The sequence below is a fragment of the Pseudophryne corroboree genome, chromosome 1 (genome assembly GCF_028390025.1).
Source record: "Pseudophryne corroboree isolate aPseCor3 chromosome 1, aPseCor3.hap2, whole genome shotgun sequence".
NCBI lineage: Eukaryota > Metazoa > Chordata > Amphibia > Anura > Myobatrachidae > Pseudophryne > Pseudophryne corroboree.
Genome location: NC_086444.1, coordinates 493767767 through 493790529, shown reverse-complemented (window position 1 = coordinate 493790529; position 22763 = coordinate 493767767). Strand labels below are relative to the sequence as shown.

General features: G+C 42.9%; 1 protein-coding gene across 1 annotated transcript in view; it reads left to right on the top strand.

Annotated features, from left to right (window-relative positions):
- CEP78 (centrosomal protein 78) overlaps window positions 1–22763 on the top strand; it is a 239311-nt gene that overhangs the window by 198342 nt on the left and 18206 nt on the right. The window contains exons 12-14 of the mRNA XM_063913831.1: window positions 1873–2019; window positions 12614–12691; window positions 15152–15318. Of these exons, the coding sequence (XP_063769901.1) occupies window positions 1873–2019; window positions 12614–12691; window positions 15152–15318 (392 nt within the window). The remainder of the gene's footprint in view (window positions 1–1872; window positions 2020–12613; window positions 12692–15151; window positions 15319–22763) is intronic.

The following is a 22763-nucleotide window of genomic DNA, read 5'->3' as shown; positions in this document are numbered from 1 at the left end:
AGTAATTTCTATTATATTTGGATGTGGTGCTTTGCATGTATACACCTTTTAGCATGATTGTTTGTTTTCTCCTATGCACATTCCTGGTATCTGTTTGTACATGGTTAAGCAGAATAGCGCAGGATTGAGCACGTAAAAAATCCTTTAGAATATTGTTCCGTTTTCTGAGTGTTGGATGAACACTCAATTTTACGTGTGTTTCTGCTGCATGATTCTGTTTTTAATTGCGCACATTTGTAACACCTAAACATATTTTTCAAGTAGTATGAGGGAAAAAGGGGGTGGTGAAATGTACAAAACGGGAGGCATTTGATATGCCGGCTGTCGGGATCCCGGCGCTCACTATACCGGCGCCGGGATCCCAACAGCCGATATACCGACAACTATTCTCCCTCTTGGGGTGTCCACGACACCCCTGGAGGGAGAATAAATAGCGTGCAACGTGCCCACAGCGAGCCCGCAAGGGGCTCTTTTGCGCTCGCCTCGCTGCCTGCATGCCGGCGGTCGGGATCCCGGCGCCGGTATTCTGGGGATCCCAAGCGCTGGCAAAACTTAGTAGACCTGTACAAAACGAGTGAAAAAAAAATGTTAATGTATATAGAATGCAATTAAAATGGTCATGGTCTGACTATCTCATCGGGACTTGCAATGTGTGACAAATTAGATTTTCAGACTGTGACCATTTTAATTGCATTCACATATAATTTTTTTACTTGTTTTGTATATTTCGCTCTCCCCCCTTTTTTCCACTCGCACTACTGTATATTAATTAATACACTAACTGTACCCGTTTGACTTGTAATTACTGACTATAGTTTTTCTGTGTATTAAACTGTCAGTATATATTACTGACCTGTTTGGTTATATTTCATTTTATCTATATATTTAATGTGAACATGGGATATGATATATTTATTTTAAGAATGATAAATAAGTCTTTATTTGGTTACAATCATATGCAGTAGAAATTGTAGTTGTACTTTGGTCGCTATTCTTTCTGGCTACAGCCATTTGCATACTTTTCCATTTGCAGCTGAGTGCCCTTTATGTGGGAATTTCGGTCTACAGCATCTGATGTCTTGTTTACATTAGTAACTTGACTCCTAGGTTGCACCACCACTGTATTTGTGAAGAAATATTGCAGTGAAGTATTATTTATTTTAAGAACTATTTTACAATGCAAATGTAGTTGCAATCTATCCTGCGCCAAAAATATTTTGTTTCTTAGGGGGGAATTCAAATGTTTTGTTGGCGCCCAAACGGAATGGGCACCCACTGGAGCAATCCAATTGTCCCCCCTCCCGTGGGCATGCATGCCATATTTGCACACCTATTAGCACTAAACCAGTCTAAACAACTGCCTGGGGTGTCCAAACTCCAGATGTATTGCACATTTCAGCTGGCACCTCATGAGGCTGCCAGCTGAAATGTGACACCCCCCCCCCCACTCCCTCCTGCTGCATGCGCGCCCAAGCTGGTGGAGCACCAATTGAATTTCTCCATCTGGCGCCATCTAGTGGCAGCCAGGAATAAAATAAATTTAATCGCCCCCTTAATGTCAAGGCCAAAGCCAATGAGATAAAGGCTACTGTCAGTATATTCACATAAAGATAATGGTCTTTTAACAGCTATTCAATTTCAGAGAAAATGCAACGCATATGAGAAAATGCTTGCATTTTTACAAGAAGTGTCATTAGGATTATCCATGAGTTGCAAAGCTGAACTATATCCCACAATACAACCTGGAAGGATTTAATGGTCAATGCCAGTTGCATTTGTGATCACCCACTATATTGCATGCTGTTTACATAGTTATATTTTTTTTTATCAGCAGTGCAACCAGTTATGTGACCATTTATCTTTTGTCTCCAGACAGGTAGTCAAGTGAAAGTGTCTGTGGATAGTGATACTTCGTCTGACACTGATGAATCTGAGACCACATCAGACCTCCTAATCCAAGAACCCGCGGTGTCTGAAACTCTTGATAAAAAAAACACCAAATACTATAGGCAGCTACAGGTAACATAACTGTAATTATAACACTTCTACATATACTTATTTGTATGAAAACCACAAGGCTTTTGACTTTTCTCAAATTAGTACAGCATCTGTCTATCAAACTGAATAAGTGCTTAGTACAGCATGTGTAGGTCCCTCTGTAGTTTGCCCCCAGTAGATGCCCCCGCTGCCCTAAGGAAGAAAAAAAACATCATACTTACCGAGCCCCGTTCCCGCTTCCAGACCGCTGCAGTCCTCCTCCTCTCTGGACGTCCACTCCTCAGTCAGCACTATGAGAGAGACATCATGACTGACGTCTCTCCCATAGCACACGCCGCACAGTGACAGCGCTGGAAGCCGGAGCTCAGTACTGAGCTCTTGCCTCCGGCTCACGGTGAGGAGAGACGGGCGCCCGTCATCTTCCTGTGCGGCGTCGGGGACGCATAGGGTTGGGGCCACAACCCCACCCCTGGATCCGCCACTGCATGTGTTTATCAAACTGAATAAGTGCAAGGGAAATAAGTAAGAAAGTTTAACAATTTGGAGTTAATTTGACCAAATAAAAATGTCTTAAATGTTAAACTGTGACCCCTGATTTTGGATGTGAAGTAGGTGGCAATCCACCAGGACATCTCCTCCCATCAGTATCTTCCTTCCACACCCTTTCCATTCTTCATCTGTATGTTCACACTGTCCTCCTTCTCCCCTGCTACTGACTATGAAGTCCATGTTCTTCTTCTTTCATTCTCTCCATCTGCTCCCTTGATCCCATTCCCTCTCATCATCTCTGCACCCTCCTCGTTCACCTCATCAATCTGTTTCTCTTATCCAGTGCCTTCCTCTCCTCCTTCAAACATGCTTTCATCACACCCAACATCAAAAAAGGTCTCTTGACCCATAGTTTCTCTTCTTGGCCTCCAAGATCTGTGAGCAGCTTGTATAAACACTAGAGATGAGCGGGTTCGGTTCCTCTGAATCCAAACCCGCCCGAACTTCAGGTTTTTTTACACGGGTCCGAGCAGGCTCGGATCTTCCCGCCTTGCTCGGCTAACCCGAGCGCGCCCGAACGTCATCATCACGCTGTCGGATTCTCGCGAGGCTCGGATTCTATCGCGAGACTCGGATTCTATCGCGAGACTCGGATTCTATATAAGGAGCCGCGCGTCGCCGCCATTTTCACACGTGCATTGAGAGTCATAGGGAGAGGACGTGGCTGGCGTCCTCTCCGTTTAGAGAAGAGAGAGACACAGTATTTTGGGGAGCATTATTAGGAGGAGTACTACTATACTGTATACTACTATACTACTTGCTGAAGTGATATTTATAGATTAGATAATGTGACTGTAAGTGTATTATCTGACTTGTGGGGGAGACACTGACAGTGGGGAGCAGTTAGAGTCTGAGAGCAGGACTCAGGAGTACATATAACGTACAGTGCACACTTTTGCTGCAGAGTCAGTGCCACACTGCCATTGTTGTGACCACACTGACCACCAGTATAATAATATATTTTGTGATTGTCTGCTTAGGCCTCGGAGTACTAGTTGCAAGTTGCAACGTGACCTGAAGTGACCACCAGTTTAATAATCAATCACCACCAGTTTAATATATATATATATATATATATATATATATATATATATAAAATTGTATATTATATATATATATATATATATATATATATATATAATATTGTATACCACCTACCCGTGGTTTTTTTTTTTTTCATTCTTCTTTATACATACTACTATCGTAGCTTACTGTAGCAGTCTGCGGTGCTGTGCTGACCTGACAGTGTCCAGCAGGTCCGTCATCAGTCATTACATAATAAATCTATATAGTACCTGTCCGGCTGCAGTACTAGTGATATTATATTGATTTCATCTCATTATCAATAATTTATCATCCAGTCTAGACTCTATATTAGCAGCAGACACAGTACGTTAGTCCACGGCTGTAGCTACCTCTGTGTCGGCACTCGGCAGTCCATCCATAATTGTATACCACCTACCCGTGTTTTTTTTTTTCTTCTTTGTACATACTACTATAGTATAGTAGCTTACTGTAGCAGTCTGCGGTGCTGCTGAGCTGACAGTGTCCAGCAGGTCCGTCATCAGTCATCATTACCTAATAAATATATTATCTACCTGTCCGGCTGCAGTACTAGTGATATTATATATACATACATATATATATTGATTTCATCTCATTATCAATCATCCAGTCTATATTAGCAGCAGACACAGTACGTTAGTCCACGGCTGTAGCTACCTCTGTGTCGGCACTCGGCAGTCCATCCATAATTGTATACCACCTACCCGTGGTTTTTTTTTTCTTTCTTCTTTGTACATACTACTATAGTATAGTAGCTTACTGTAGCAGTCTGCGGTGCTGCTGAGCTGACAGTGTCCAGCAGGTCCGTCATCAGTCATCATTACCTAATAAATATATTATCTACCTGTCCGGCTGCAGTACTAGTGATATTATATATACATACATATATATATATTGATTTCATCTCATTATCAATCATCCAGTCTATATTAGCAGCAGACACAGTACGTTAGTCCACGGCTGTAGCTACCTCTGTGTCGGCACTCGGCAGTCCATCCATAATTGTATACCACCTACCCGTGGTTTTTTTTTTTTCTTTCTTCTTTGTACATACTACTATAGTATAGTAGCTTACTGTAGCAGTCTGTGGTGCTGCTGAGCTGACAGTGTCCAGCAGGTCCGTCATCAGTCATCATTACCTAATAAATATATTATCTACCTGTCCGGCTGCAGTACTAGTGATATTATATATACATACATATATATATTGATTTCATCTCATTATCAATCATCCAGTCTATATTAGCAGCAGACACAGTACGTTAGTCCACGGCTGTAGCTACCTCTGTGTCGGCACTCGGCAGTCCATCCATAATTGTATACCACCTACCCGTGGTTTTTTTTTTTCTTTCTTATTTGTACATACTACTATAGTATAGTAGCTTACTGTAGCAGTCTGCGGTGCTGCTGAGCTGACAGTGTCCAGCAGGTCCGTCATCAGTCATCATTACCTAATAAATATATTATCTACCTGTCCGGCTGCAGTACTAGTGATATTATATATACATACATATATATATTGATTTCATCTCATTATCAATCATCCAGTCTATATTAGCAGCAGACACAGTACGTTAGTCCACGGCTGTAGCTACCTCTGTGTCGGCACTCGGCAGTCCATCCATAATTGTATACCACCTACCCGTGGTTTTTTTTTTTTCTTTCTTCTTTTGTACATACTACTATAGTATAGTAGCTTACTGTAGCAGTCTGCGGTGCTGCTGAGCTGACAGTGTCCAGCAGGTCCGTCATCAGTCATCATTACCTAATAAATATATTATCTACCTGTCTGGCTGCAGTACTAGTGATATTATATATACATACATATATATATTGATTTCATCTCATTATCAATCATCCAGTCTATATTAGCAGCAGACACAGTACGTTAGTCCACGGCTGTAGCTACCTCTGTGTCGGCACTCGGCAGTCCATCCATAATTGTATACCACCTACCCGTGGTTTTTTTTTTTTCTTTCTTCTTTGTACATACTACTATAGTATAGTAGCTTACTGTAGCAGTCTGCGGTGCTGCTGAGCTGACAGTGTCCAGCAGGTCCGTCATCAGTCATCATTACCTAATAAATATATTATCTACCTGTCCGGCTGCAGTACTAGTGATATTATATATACATATATATATATATTGATTTCATCTCATTATCATCCAGTCTATATTAGCAGCAGACACAGTACGGTAGTCCACGGCTGTAGCTACCTCTGTGTCGGCACTCGGCAGTCCATCCATAATTGTATACCACCTACCCGTGGTTTTTTTTTCTTTCTTCTTTGTACATACTACTATAGTATAGTAGCTTACTGTAGCAGTCTGCGGTGCTGCTGAGCTGACAGTGTCCAGCAGGTCCGTCATCAGTCATCATTACCTAATAAATATATTATCTACCTGTCCGGCTGCAGTACTAGTGATATTATATATACATACATATATATATTGATTTCATCTCATTATCAATCATCCAGTCTATATTAGCAGCAGACACAGTACGTTTGTCCACGGCTGTAGCTACCTCTGTGTCGGCACTCGGCAGTCCATCCATAATTGTATACCACCTACCCGTGTTTTTTTTTTTTCTTTCTTCTTTGTACATACTACTATAGTATAGTAGCTTACTGTAGCAGTCTGCGGTGCTGCTGAGCTGACAGTGTCCAGCAGGTCCGTCATCAGTCATCATTACCTAATAAATATATTATCTACCTGTCCGGCTGCAGTACTAGTGATATTATATATACATACATATATATATATTGATTTCATCTCATTATCATCCAGTCTATATTAGCAGCAGACACAGTACGGTAGTCCACGGCTGTAGCTACCTCTGTGTCGGCACTCGGCAGTCCATCCATAAGTATACTAGTATCCATCCATCTCCATTGTTTACCTGAGGTGCCTTTTAGTTGTGCCTATTAAAATATGGAGAACAAAAATGTTGAGGTTCCAAAATTAGGGAAAGATCAAGATCCACTTCCACCTCGTGCTGAAGCTGCTGCCACTAGTCATGGCCGAGACAATGAAATGCCAGCAACGTCGTCTGCCAAGGCCGATGCCCAATGTCATAGTACAGAGCATGTCAAATCCAAAACACCAAATATCAGTAAAAAAAGGACTCCAAAACCTAAAATAAAATTGTTGGAGGAGAAGCGTAAACTTGCCAATATGCCATTTACCACACGGAGTGGCAAGGAACGGCTGAGGCCCTGGCCTATGTTCATGGCTAGTGGTTCAGCTTCACATGAGGATGGAAGCACTCAGCCTCTCGCTAGAAAACTGAAAAGACTCAAGCTGGCAAAAGCACCGCAAAGAACTGTGCGTTCTTCGAAATCCCAAATCCACAAGGAGAGTCCAATTGTGTCGGTTGCGATGCCTGACCTTCCCAACACTGGACGTGAAGAGCATGCGCCTTCCGCCATTTGCACGCCCCCTGCAAGTGCTGAAAGGAGCACCCGCAGTCCAGTTCCTGATAGTCAGATTGAAGATGTCAGTGTTGAAGTACACCAGGATGAGGAGGATATGGGTGTTGCTGGCGCTGGGGAGGAAATTGACCAGGAGGATTCTGATGGTGAGGTGGTTTGTTTAAGTCAGGCACCCGGGGAGACACCGGTTGTCCGTGGGAGGAATATGGCCGTTGACATGCCTGGTGAAAATACAAAAAAAATCAGCTCTTCAGTGTGGAGGTATTTCAACAGAAAAGCGGACAACAGGTGTCAAGCCGTGTGTTGTCTTTGTCAAGCTGTAATAAGTAGGGGTAAGGACGTTAACCACCTCGGAACATCCTCCCTTATACGTCACCTGCAGCGCAATTATAATAAGTCAGTGACAAGTTCAAAAACTTTGGGTGACAGCGGAAGCAGTCCACTGACCAGTAAATCCCTTCCTCTTGTAACCAAGCTCACGCAAACCACCCCACCAACTCCCTCAGTGTCAATTTCCTCCTTCCCCAGGAATGCCAATAGTCCTGCAGGCCATGTCACTGGCAATTCTGACGATTCCTCTCCTGCCTGGGATTCCTCCGATGCATCCTTGCATGTAACGCCTACTGCTGCTGGCGCTGCTGTTGTTGCTGCTGGGAGTCGATGGTCATCCCAGAGGGGAAGTCGGAAGACCACTTGTACTACTTCCAGTAAGCAATTGACTGTCCAACAGTCCTTTGCGAGGAAGATGAAATATCACAGCAGTCATCCTGCTGCAAAGCGGATAACTGAGGCCTTGACAACTATGTTGGTGTTAGACGTGCGTCCGGTATCCGCCGTTAGTTCACAGGGAACTACACAATTTCTTGAGGTAGTGTGCCCCCGTTACCAAATACCATCTAGGTTCCACTTCTCTAGGCAGGCGATACCGAAAATGTACACAGACCTCAGAAAAAGACTCACCAGTGTCCTAAAAAATGCAGCTGTACCCAATGTCCACTTAACCACGGACATGTGGACAAGTGGAGCAGGGCAGGGTCAGGACTATATGACTGTGACAGCCCACTGGGTAGATGTATGGACTCCCGCCGCAAGAACAGCAGCGGCGGCACCAGTAGCAGCATCTCGCAAACGCCAACTCTTTCCTAGGCAGGCTACGCTTTGTATCACCGCTTTCCAGAATACGCACACAGCTGAAAACCTCTTACGGCAACTGAGGAAGATCATCGCGGAATGGCTTACCCCAATTGGACTCTCCTGTGGATTTGTGGCATCGGACAACGCCAGCAATATTGTGTGTGCATTAAATATGGGCAAATTCCAGCACGTCCCATGTTTTGCACATACCTTGAATTTGGTGGTGCAGAATTTTTTTAAAAACGACAGGGGCATGCAAGAGATGCTGTCGGTGGCCAGAAGAATTGCGGGACACTTTCGGCGTACAGGCACCACGTACAGAAGACTGGAGCACCACCAAAAACTACTGAACCTGCCCTGCCATCATCTGAAGCAAGAAGTGGTAACGAGGTGGAATTCAACCCTCTATATGCTTCAGAGGTTGGAGGAGCAGCAAAAGGCCATTCAAGCCTATACAATTGAGCACGATATAGGAGGTGGAATGCACCTGTCTCAAGCGCAGTGGAGAATGATTTCAACGTTGTGCAAGGTTCTGATGCCCTTTGAACTTGCCACACGTGAAGTCAGTTCAGACACTGCCAGCCTGAGTCAGGTCATTCCCCTCATCAGGCTTTTGCAGAAGAAGCTGGAGACATTGAAGGAGGAGCTAACACGGAGCGATTCCGCTAGGCATGTGGGACTTGTGGATGGAGCCCTTAATTCGCTTAACAAGGATTCACGGGTGGTCAATCTGTTGAAATCAGAGCACTACATTTTGGCCACCGTGCTCGATCCTAGATTTAAAGCCTACCTTGGATCTCTCTTTCCGGCAGACACAAGTCTGCTGGGGTTGAAAGACCTGCTGGTGAGAAAATTGTCAAGTCAAGCGGAACGCGACCTGTCAACCTCTCCTCCTTCACATTCTCCCGCAACTGGGGGTGCGAGGAAAAGGCTCAGAATTCCGAGCCCACCCGCTGGCGGTGATGCAGGGCAGTCTGGAGCGACTGCTGATGCTGACATCTGGTCCGGACTGAAGGACCTGACAACGATTACGGACATGTCGTCTACTGTCACTGCATATGATTCTCTCACCATTGAAAGAATGGTGGAGGATTATATGAGTGACCGCATCCAAGTAGGCACGTCACACAGTCCGTACTTATACTGGCAGGAAAAAGAGGCAATTTGGAGGCCCTTGCACAAACTGGCTTTATTCTACCTAAGTTGCCCTCCCACAAGTGTGTACTCCGAAAGTGTGTTTAGTGCCGCCGCTCACCTTGTCAGCAATCGGCGTACGAGGTTACATCCAGAAAATGTGGAGAAGATGATGTTCATTAAAATGAATTATAATCAATTCCTCCGTGGAGACATTGACCAGCAGCAATTGCCTCCACAAAGTACACAGGGAGCTGAGATGGTGGATTCCAGTGGGGACGAATTGATAATCTGTGAGGAGGGGGATGTACACGGTGATATATCGGAGGATGATGATGAGGTGGACATCTTGCCTCTGTAGAGCCAGTTTGTGCAAGGAGAGATTAATTGCTTCTTTTTTGGTGGGGGTCCAAACCAACCCGTCATTTCAGTCACAGTCGTGTGGCAGACCCTGTCACTGAAATGATGGGTTGGTTAAAGTGTGCATGTCCTGTTTATACAACATAAGGGTGGGTGGGAGGGCCCAAGGACAATTCCATCTTGCACCTCTTTTTTCTTTAATTTTTCTTTGCGTCATGTGCTGTTTGTGGAATGTTTTTTGGAAGGGCCATCCTGCGTGACACTGCAGTGCCACTCCTAGATGGGCCCGGTGTTTGTGTCGGCCACTAGGGTCACTTATCTTACTCACACAGCTACCTCATTGCGCCTCTTTTTTTCTTTGCGTCATGTGCTGTTTGGGGAGGGTTTTTTGGAAGGGCCATCCTGCGTGACACTGCAGTGCCACTCCTAGATGGGCACGGTGTTTGTGTCGGCCACTAGGGTCGCTTATCTTACTCACACAGCTACCTCATTGCGCCTCTTTTTTTCTTTGCGTCATGTGCTGTTTGGGGAGTGTTTTTTGGAAGGGCCATCCTGCGTGACACTGCAGTGCCACTCCTAGATGGGCCCGGTGTTTGTGTCGGCCACTAGGGTCGCTTATCTTACTCACACAGCTACCTCATTGCGCCTCTTTTTTTCTTTGCGTCATGTGCTGTTTGGGGAGGTTTTTTTGGAAGGGCCATCCTGCGTGACACTGCAGTGCCACTCCTAGATGGGCACGGTGTTTGTGTCGGCCACTAGGGTCGCTTATCTTACTCACACAGCTACCTCATTGCGCCTCTTTTTTTCTTTGCGTCATGTGCTGTTTGGGGAGGGTTTTTTGGAAGGGCCATCCTGCGTGACACTGCAGTGCCACTCCTAGATGGGCCCGGTGTTTGTGTCGGCCACTAGGGTCGCTTATCTTACTCACACAGCTACCTCATTGTGCCTCTTTTTTTCTTTGCGTCATGTGCTGTTTGGGGAGGGTTTTTTGGAAGGGCCATCCTGCGTGACACTGCAGTGCCACTCCTAGATGGGCACGGTGTTTGTGTCGGCCACTAGGGTCGCTTATCTTACTCACACAGCTACCTCATTGCGCCTCTTTTTTTCTTTGCGTCATGTGCTGTTTGGGGAGGGTTTTTTGGAAGGGCCATCCTGCGTGACACTGCAGTGCCACTCCTAGATGGGCCCGGTGTTTGTGTCGGCCACTAGGGTCGCTTATCTTACTCACACAGCTACCTCATTGCGCCTCTTTTTTTCTTTGCGTCATGTGCTGTTTGGGGAGTGTTTTTTGGAAGGGCCATCCTGCGTGACACTGCAGTGCCACTCCTAGATGGGCACGGTGTTTGTGTCGGCCACTAGGGTCGCTTAGCTTAGTCATCCAGCGACCTAGGTGCAAATTTTAGGACTAAAAATAATATTGTGAGGTGTGAGGTATTCAGAATAGACTGAAAATGAGTGGAAATTATGGTTTTTGAGGTTAATAATACTTTGGGATCAAAATGACCCCCAAATTCTATGATTTAAGCTGTTTTTTAGTGTTTTATAAAAAAAACACCCGAATCCAAAACACACCCGAATCCGACAAAAAAAATTCGGTGAGGTTTTGCCAAAACGCGGTCGAACCCAAAACACGGCCGCGGAACCGAACCCAAAACCAAAACACAAAACCCGAAAAATTTCAAGTGCACATCTCTAATAAACACACCACTTTCATATACTCCCACTCCCTTATTGGTCCATTTCAGTCTAGTTTTTCAGACAAGGAAAAGGATTGGATCTAGACTTGGAAATTCAACGTTTATTTAACCAATGCAGTGTGATATTCATTTTTAAACAACTGTATATCAGACTTTTTAGGACTAACATGTCACATGGCAATTAGTAGTTCCAGCTTGTGTACAATAACAGTTATATAAAACTGTGCTACTACATTAAATTGGAGCCAGTAGCGATTTACTAGTTGATGATGTCTCTAGGACAATTTGCAGCAGTCTACATCACCATCAGAGTTGAGCTACTGTAACTCTTTCTGGGGTGTGTTCTCTCCATATTTTTGAAACCAGTCCACAGTTTTTATTTATACAGAGAAATATAAACAAAAACTACACATCTGAAAGAGATTTAGTGAACAAACATTAATGCAGTTGTCACATAAATTTCATGAAATAAATATGGACTGTTTAAATACATTTGATAAAACGGACATTAGTTGATCTATGTTAGACCACTTATCTACTCGGAAAGTAAAAATACCAATGGATATGGTAACTCTACAAACAATAGATACTAATGTCAGACCAATTTTTTAATCCATTAAAAATCTTTCTACATTTCTTTACCTGTACTGTATAATGACATATATATTTTAATCTTCATATTTGTAATTATTACTCCCATTCAACAGTGATGTTTCTTAAATAATGAAAATTTGAAACAATCTTGGTATAGTAGCCAAACGTAAAGGTGCATACACACTTAGCGATATACTGTAGTAAACGATATAGCTAATTTTCCTCCTCCTGAGTGATATCGTTTACTATATCGCCCAGTGTGTATGCAGCTGACGACGGCCAATGCGCGGCCCCACACCCTCGGTGCCGGCCGTGCATGCAGTTCAATGTGTACTCATCGTTTAAAGCAGCATGTACAGCCCGGTCGCGGCATGACGTCCCTTTCTGAAGCGATATTGCACAGTGCGTATGCCCACCATCAGGCGGCCCGGGCTGGGAGGAGACGCACTAGGCGATGTCGCTCACGGAGCACATCGCCTAGTGTGTACCCACCTTAAGACTAGCTGAATAATTTCCAAGAATTGTGTCTGACTTTTAATATTAAGTGGTTATGACACTTAGATTAGCATTACTAATATATTTAGTTGTGCATTAAACAGTTCTTTAAGACAAACACCAGTGCGCAATTTAATGACTCTCATTGACAGGTTGCGTATGAGGAATGCCAACTGAAGTTGGAGGAGGAAAGAAAATTAAGATCAAGATACGACAGCAGGATAATGAAGGTAATCTATTGGTATATTTATCTCCATGGGCACCAAGGGTAATTTACATTAATTAAGAATAAGATTGCTCCTTCTGATGATCGGAATAGGGTGGATCAAGGCTGATCCTTTATAATGCAAACATGAAAAGTCTGAGTGGGATGAGAAATTTAGAACACCTTCTGGAAGGGTGGCTTACTTATTGCCTATTGATGCCATTTTTATTATTTTAATGGGATACCTCTATCCCTTCCCAGTTGCACCCTACAGTGTGTTTATCCCAATAAAGACACACATGCGGCTGTCATAAGGCATACTGTATTACAGGCAGGTGCTCCATGTCTGGTTCAACACCTTGATTTTTATATTTGTGTCTGTGTTTACATGTATTTGACATGGTATATGCAACTCATTTATTAATAACACTCAGGGCCGGATTAAGGTCTGTGGGGGCGCTGAACAACAAACTTGTGGGGGCCCCTATCAATAAAAGTGATATAATGTAATAACAATGTTGTAAAAATAAAGTATATATACATGTATATATAACATATATTCTATATAGGGGGGTAGTCAATAGTAGTCGGATACTGTTGTCTTGTTGGAAAGACAGCCGTTCCCGACAATGCCAATCCGACTTTTTTTTAAAGTCGGATTGACATTGTCAGAAACAGGGCTAAACCTGTTGGATTTGGCTGCGTTTCCAATAAAACACGTGGATCAGCAGCTATATCTGCCGAGGATTGAATAGGTCGGAACAGTTTCCGTCCTAAAAAAGTCGGAAACTGACGTCTTTCCGACAAGACAGCAGTTTCCAACTTCAATTGAATACCCCCATAGTATACAAACACAGCACGGTGTCTGGCTGCTGTGTGCTGCAGCCCGACACAGAGTTGTGTTTGTATATTAAGGGGGGTATTCAATTGCAGTCGAAAGCTGCCGTCTGTCGGAAAGATGGCAGTTTTCGACTTTTTTGGGTTGGAAGGGGTTCCGACCTATTCAATATACCCCAAAATTATCCGACAAGTCGGGAATTCTGACTTGTCGGAAAGCACGTGGATCGGCGGAATAGCTGCCGATCCGCTAGCTTCTGTCGGAAACGGGGGGCCAATCCGACAGGTTTTGGCCCCCTTTCCGACCATCTCAATCCGACTTTAAAAAAAGTCGGATTGAGATGAGGGAGCTGAGGAGGAGGAGGAGATGGGGAGAGCCGCGGGGAGATGGGAAGAGCAGCGGGGAGAAGGGGGAGAGCAGCGGCTACAGATGAGGGAGGACTACAGATGAGCGGTTACAGATGAGGGAGCTGAGGAGGAGGAGATGGGTAGAGCAGCGGGGAGATGGAAAGAGCAGCGGGGAGAAGGGGGAGAGATGAGGGAGGACTACAGATGAGTGGTTACAGATAAGGGAGCTGAGGAGGAGGAGATGGGTAGAGCAGCGGGGAGATGTGGGAGAGCAGGGTTAGCAGGAGAAGGTCCCGCTTGCTGGAGCCAGGTGGACGCTGGATCCGACTTTAATTAAATATACCCTTATGTAGTATGTATATAATATTAATAACAAGGAATTGATAAGAAATATCACTCAGGTGCAGCCTTGGCACCTCAATGCTGAGGCTCAATGCAACAGGGGGGAGTGGTGGAGGTGTGCGGCACCACAGAAAATGTGTGCTGGGGAAATCGGAGACACAGTTGAATCATGCTGTGCTCCGATTTCAGTGTCTGCGGCGGGCTCAAAGCAGGTCTGGTGGTGGGCGCAAGGCAGGGGGAGTGTGTGGGGGTCCCTAATGTGTGGGGGCCCCAGGACGACCACGTCTGTCGCCCCTAGTTGGATCCGGCCATGATAACACTATCCAGACAAGACACAGATGGTGTATTATGTATATGATTCTTAACAGACTTATTATATTATGTACTGAAATATTACCATTTAGTACTAACATTGACAAACCAAATCTTGTATGGTAAGCCAAGTGCTAATAATTCCGTTTTGTGGCGTTATCTGGCACATATTCTACTGTTCTCTCCTTGTGTAAAACTGGTGCATATGCTTCCCTTGCAGATCTCTGCAGGCTGCAAACAATGTCCTTTTAGGGGATGTATTTTATGCCTGCATAATTTGGCACAAATTGGCTCCAATTGTACACGAGCCCATTAAAATCGATTACTGGCACAGACAAAGCACCCCTGTGTTAGTGCCCTAAACCTTGCACATTCTTTTTTTCAGTTTACAGAACACAAAATGTCTGGTATCTGCAACAACTAATATAGTACAATGATTTATTTATAGTTGGGTAGATCATGGTAGGTCATTTTCATCTCTATACATACGGTAGTGTTCCTACTGTATATAGGGGAAGGGGTGACAATATAAAGAGTCCATTTAAAAAAAAATGCAAAACCATATTTATTTCTATAACCTCTGGTCTAGTAAATATTTCACAATAAATCAAATATTGTTTTATTTAACTTAAACTCCCTATTTTAGCTGGAAGTTGAAAATGCTCGTCTGAGGCAAATCAATCAGACTCTTTCTGAGGCACTAGAAACACGAACAGTCACTTCTACACTATTGGAGGATGAAGGCGTTCTTGACAGCATTGAAAAATCCTTCAGCAAATTCCACGCTTTTCTGGATCTTCTAAAAGATGCAGGGTAAGTAAAGAATTGTTCAAGATATTGTAGTATAAGTTACAAACTGTTTGAAATATAGTATCTTGTGAAGGCAAAGGGGCTCATGTAGAATTGGATACGCTTTTTTCTCTGTAAATTGCATATTTTTCAACAGGAAAATTGCTAAGCAGCCATCACATGGTGACTGAGGTGCATTATACATACGACTCTTTTTGATTAGAGATGGGGAACGGGGGTTGGAGGCAACGTACAGTAAGGGAGTGCGAAATGCGTCCCAGTACGGGTGGGATGTAATGAAGTCTGGGCTCTGCGACTGTGCGGGATGCTGGCCAAGCTTGGACATTTTTTTAAAGGGGCAATCATTTACAAGATATGGTTTAACCTTGTAAATGATTGCCCCTTTAAAAACACTGTCAGAGTTTGGCCGGCATCTTGCACGGCTGCCGAACTTGGACTTTACATCCAGCCCATGTGTCTGTTGGAAAGTAGATCTATCACTGACACAAAATGCATAATAATTATAGCAGTCAGTGGCTGCTTCTGTCCCTCTGACTGAAATGATTACTAGTGTAATGTGGCTGCTATGATTTATTTGCATTATTACATTAGTATTTGTAATCCATCTGCAGCAAGACAACATACTCTTATTTGTTCTATTAAAAAGGGAGGCCAGATGTTTGTGTTGAATTGAGTTTTATATGATAAATGCAACTTTATTAGTTAAAACACTATCCAGACATGGACTATATTGTATATGAATTGTGTACTGTCACTTTAGCATTTACTGCTACCACTCTAAAGACACATCTCCTTCATAAAGCAGGCAGGTATACTGTTCTCTCCTGGATTAAACCAGGCACATCTGCTATTCTTGATGAGTTTCACCCATCTTGCGATATGACCAGCTCTGTCTGCTAAGCAAAATGCACCTTTCTCGCTTGCAATCTTGACCCAAATTACATTCAACTCTGTATGTACAGTATGCTATCTACCTAAAACTTTGCAAAGACTTACAATGCAGGCATATGGGTGCATGTATGCCTATAGGTATATATCACCTAGTCCGTTTGCTCCTCTTATACATCTGCATAGAGTAAATGCTGACAGACGTGGTCACAGTGAAGGTGCTCTCTGCTATATTATATATACTGTGTGACAAGACCATTACTAGGCACCAGCACCGCATTTCTGGATTGCTGTGAGCATTAGACATTTTCTTTAGTGATCTACCAGTAATTTCTAGCCATGTTAACAAGTAACTAATTCTCAAATTGCTACATTTAAGATATGCCAACATACTATTTATATGCTGGACCATAGTTCTCTGTGTACAGACGGAATGCCTGCGAACACAGCCGATGACAATCTGTCATGCAAATATATTGGTACATCTGCCTGTGTGTACGACCGACCTGCTAACTGAAAGATATATTGGCTGCAGAATCCATTGAGTATGACATCACAAGTGGACAGGGATATTAAAATGGGTGAGAAAGGGGACAGCTTGCTTCACCTACAAGTAGGGGTCGAGTAGTGAGCCGTGAGACGTCAGTAATAGATTGTGCTAAATATTTCCCACATTTATTTCAGCAGGTTACAGGAGAACAATGCAGGTATGTGGGAGCTGTGGATAAAACATCTCCATTTAACAAAGTACTGTAGCATGACACTTTACACTAGTATAAAAAGTTATAAATGAAGCCTCAGCAGTCAAACTTATCTTTATTCGCCTTGATAGGATGAATACAAAAAAAGGCAGAGACTGTAAAAAAAAAAAAAAAAGTGCATCATGTTACAGCTCGCACAAATAAATCCGTCAGAAAACAGGCAGCACTTTCCTGCAGCTGGGGGCATATACAGAAGGATTTAACCTGCAGGACTACATTTCAATACACAATGAAATCAGTCAGGGAGGAGCAATTTATGCTGGCTATGGTCTGCACCTCCCCCCCCCCCCCCCCCCCATATCATCACCATCTGACTGCACCCATCATCCTTCCAGACAGCTGATTTGTACTTCCAGTCCTCTCTCTGCAGTCTAGTAGGCCTCAGGTTTCCACCAGACAGTGACTGTGACACCTCCTTCACTGGGAAGATGGAGAAATTTAGGGCCTAATTCGGACCTGATCGCAGCACAAATTTGTTAGCTAATGGGCAAAACCATGTGCACTGCAGGTGGGGCAGATTTAACATGTGCAGAGAGAGTTAGATTTGGGTGGGTTATTTTGTTTCTGTGCAGGGTAAATACTGGCTGCTTTATTTTTACACTGCAATTTAGATTTCAGTTTGAACACACCCCGCCCAAATCTAACTCTCTCTGCACATGTTATATCTGCCCTTCCTGCAGTGCACATGGTTTTCCATAGAGTCTGTGACTGCAACTGTCAATTAAATTGCTAGCGGCAAATTGAAAAGTTAGATCCCGGCTATCAAAGCAGTCTAACAAAATACACATTGTGCTGTGGGCACTCTAGCAAAAACAGAGGATGGGTATACTACAACAGGAAGGAGTATACAATACTTAGGGGGATATCCAATTAGCCCCTGTAATTTACCTGGGCTAATTGTCCCGCCGGGGGCTATCTAATTAGCCCCAATAAGCCGGTGCATGCTGCGGCTTATCAGGGATTTCGTTTCACCTTCCTCCGGCAGGCGAAGCAGAATCCCGAAAACACACAGGTTTCACTGAACCTGTGTATTTTCGGGAGAAATGTTTTTTTTTTTTTACAGGTGATCAATCGCCTGTAAAAAAAATATTGGTGAAACATCGGGAAAACGGCCGTTTTTCAAACCCGATGTTTTACCGGGGATAATTGGATATCCCCCTTAAAGTGTCCAAGTCCTAAAACAGGCTCTATACCCCCATGATTCAGTTTTACCATGAGATGACATAGAAATTAATGTTATTCCTCTGTCACATAGCACTGAATGTTGATACCAAAGAAGATAGAAGTGTAAATGTCCATCCGGTAAATGTATGTATAAGCAATGATAAGAGTGGAGAAGTTGCCTATGGCAACCAATCAGCATTAACGTAACATTTATCATTTGCATACTATAAGATTATACAGAGCAGCTGATTGGTTGCCATGGGCAACTTCTCCACTCTTCTCACTGATTCATACATTTACGCCCATATGAGAGGATTCTGACAAAATTCTCAAAACTGCAAGTAGACAAATTGATGGCTAGGTATAATACAGCCAATATTACTGAATATTGCGGTGTTTGTTATATTGTTATCTGAATTATTTAATCTGTTATTAACAGGAGTTGTCAGAATTCTGGACAAAATATAATAAGTGTCTAGCTTCACAAGAGTATTAAGAAGAGTTTACTACAGACCAGTGACCCTGGCATCAGTGGTGGAGACAAGGAAGAAGGCTCTGCTGTAAGAAAGAGTGTAGCAACTTACAGGAACTTAAGCAGCACTTGTTTCTAGGGAATACAAATCCATAATATAGGGCTGTATGTAATGCCATCTGAGATGGCTGGTGGTGTGGGTTGCTGGCCGAACTCGGATGTTTTTGGCAATCATTTACAAGGCACAACCATGCCAACTCAGACTGCATTACATCCCACTCTTAAGGCCAGTACTCATGGCCCGATGCTGGAGAGATGTGTGCTGAGCGAACCGCTCAGCACACATCTCTCCCGGCACTCAGCACAGCGCGATCTGTGCTGAGCGTGCGGGGGGAGACGGGGGGGGCGCTCACTTAGCGACCCGCTAGATTGGCCTGCATGCAGGCCAATCTAGCAGCAGCGATAGCGATGCGCGGGGCTGCGCATCGCTATCGCTGTTAGGGCTACACACGGAGCGATCTTGCTGAAAATCTAAGCAATCTAGTCAGATTGCTTAGATTATCGCTCCGTGTGTACCCCCCTTTAGTATTAACTACACAAACGTGGCACCTAGTGAGGATAACTCTAGGAGCCATTGTTTTGAGTGACTTAAAAGTTGACCGCAAAGAAAACAGATGGATGTTAGGTTGCAGAAAGATAAAGGTGTGAATGCTACTGTATAGGTAATTATTGAATATTGTAATCCGTTCTCAAGACTATAGCTCATGATGGAAATTAATGAGAGATTGCAAAATAGGGCTACTAAAATGGTAAATGGTCTGCATCACAGAATTTACCAGCAAAGACTAAAGGACCTTAGTATATATAGCTTGCTATAGAGAAGTGGGATGTATAGTGGTATAACAGAAGTCTTCAAACATATTAAGGGTTTTACTATGGTACAGGAGGAGATTTAAGAAATAAATAACTTTACTTAAAGTGTAGCAGATAGGTGGAACAGACTTCCAACAGAGGCGGCAATGGAATTTGGACATTTTTGACAGTGGCGGAAGTTGAAGCCTGGCACCCGGAAAGTAAGCTCTCGCCCCCCACCCTCACTTCTCTAGATCTGCTCAACTTGCTAGGACTTCTAAGTGCATCTACTACCCCCCCTCACACATTCATGCTTTACTGAACAATTATAGAATAATAAAGTGGAGGGAAATTCTGCTTACATATTTGTATAATACATTACATTCACTATTTACATTTGATAAGATAATGTGTTTTCATATTTTTCAGTGATATTATCATATTTTTTTGACGCCTCATTTTGATACTAGATAGTTTAACCATTTGCTTCTAATCAATTCACATTTATTATTATTTTTTACATTAAATTGTACAGTAGCCATGCAACCTCTGTTAAACCATTTCAAATATTAATGCTCAGAATTAACGCAGATGGTAGAACCGATAACTGTGTTTTTTCTTTATACAGTAGGTAACATTAACCTTTATTCTCAGGAGAACATTATGTTCTAGTAGTATGCTCATTTGTAAAGAGAAATGAGTGGAGTTTGAGTGTAAGATTATATATATCATACTTGCTTTTTCTTCTCATGTTTAAAATCATAAATGATAACTCTTATGAGATCATTAGAAAATATTGTTAATTATATTTAAAAAAGGTGTTAAAATAAAATCGGAATTCCTGATCTATAGAACTGGACTTTGTATTAATGTTTGCTGGTGAGCACTCTGGCAGGTGATTATGTAGCTGCACTACCTGTCTGCGAAGTGACTGGCTTATTGCTAATTTATTGTTTTGCACTCCATGTAATTATGGCATTCATTATCTCTGCTGGATAGCAATCCTGGTGGCCAGTTCACAGTGCATATCATGTCTTCTGTATAATCTGTTGAAATTAATATTTGATGTCTCTTGTTGAAAGTGTTATTAACACAAGATATGATCTTTTACAAAACATTGGCAGCTATCCCTAGAGTAAGAAATTGGCTGATCTTATAACTCTGATACATATATATATATATATATATATATATATATATATATTACAATCAGTTTGATATATAATTATAAAGCAACTATTTTATAGCCTGGATTTTTTTTTTTATCACATAGAATATTCTGTCTTTATTTGTGATCTGAATCTATTACAAATGACTTCATTTGTGTGATTTTCATATACATCATACATAAACTGTAGGAGCAGATTATAGACCTACTGTGTATACTTTATTCATGTTGGGGGCATACTATACTTGGAACAAAGTGTCTGTGCTTTATATATTGTTATGTGTTACAGTAACGGTTTCATTTCCCTCCATTCCATACCCAACATCAGGCTCTGGAGTGAAGAATTATACCTATAAATTTAAGCCATCTTCCACAAGGGTCTTATTATAATTGAGAAAATAATAGGAATTATATCAGAAAATTGGACTCTTGCTATACTGTACCTCATAAGCCTGTTATCATCTTTTGTGACTGTGCCTATGATATTGTTATAACTAACTAATTGGAAATAGTATACTGTTGGTTGCTTTTAATCTTACTGCATATTTGTAAATTATTGTAACAATGTATGGACTAATGATCTCTGACGCTTGAACTGAAAGAACAATCCTTTTCAGACATTAAGTGTCTGAAACATAGTACACTTCATTCATAATCAAGTCTTATAGCAGCTTGTATAAATGAGGGTTAAGCACCGTATATTCTTTTTGGGCTGTAAGATCGTGGGCAGAACATATGATGGTGGGGTGGGTATCTATGAAAAGTCACCATTCATAATGCCAACAGGTTCTGAATGTCGACATGGCCTATAATAGGGGCATATGTATTAACCCTGGAGAAGTGATAAAGCAGTGATAAGTGGAAGGTGATAACGCACCAGCCAATCAGCTCATAACTGTCATTTTCCAAACCTGTAATGATTGGCTGGTGCGTTATCACCTTACATACATACATAAGACGATATGTCAACAATCATAAATGTCGACATGATTAACATATCGACATGTCCATAATGTTGACATTTAATTTGTTGACAATAGAAGTATCGACATACTGGTTTTTGCATATTTTAGACTTACCCTAAACCAAATCCTACAAATAATACAAAAATGTCATATCAACATATAAAATGATGACATTCTGAATATATTGACCATGTTGGCATTAATGGTTGTCAGCATTTTATGTGTCGCCATATTGTCCATGTCAATATTCTGACTTTTGACAATCAGACCTCGTCAACATTGGAAATATAGACCTCCTGACTGGATCCCAGTGGTGTGATCTAGTTTTGGTTGAAGAATATCTGTTTATTTCTTTTTCATCCACTAGGGGTCACTGGAGTACTCTTGGGATATAAACGGTTCCACAGGAACTAGGCACTGAATAGTTAAAATTTGACTATACCTCCCCTCCATATCCCAGAGTACCTCAGTGTTTTTTCGGTGCTCACCGAGCAACTAGGCTTGTGGAAGTTGGTCCACAATTATTGATTTTTTGTTTGAAGCCACATCCCTTTCCCCCTTCAAGGAAGGCGAGGGTCTGGGATAGTGAAAGCTGCTGAAGCAGCTGTGGGTGTCGGACCTCTCTAGAAGAGCTCCCTCACTACCACGTGCAGGACTCCTGCAGTAAAAGGCTGACAGTGCTTACAGAGAAGCCCCGTCATTGCCCTCACCACAGGGTCCAGGTATGTTGATAGGGGCGGTCAGCTCATGCTGCCTCCCCGCTGTGTGAGATTACTGTGTGTGTATGTGCCGCCCGCCGCTGCCCTCAGCTGCCCGCCGCCGCTTCCAGCGCCGCTGTGTAAGTGCCTCTCCCACCGCTCTGAGCCACGCCGGTCTTTTGATTTTGCATTGGCCGCTCCACCGCTCTATGCGGCATGTTCACCTGCTCCAATGCGCTTCCGGAAGGCGCAGTGTCATAGCCCGGTCTCCGTGTACAGAGAGCGGAGCACGGGGGAGAGGGGGAGACGCACTTAATGTCGAGTGTGTATGGTATTAGCCTAGCACAGGGCCAGCAGCGCTGCATGAATAGATTTTTAAACCTTTGTAACAGGAATATGCAAATCAGCATATAAAGAATTATAAATCTGCTACATAAGTTATAAGTCTGCACTTTTGTGATATACTGTGAGCATGGGGAC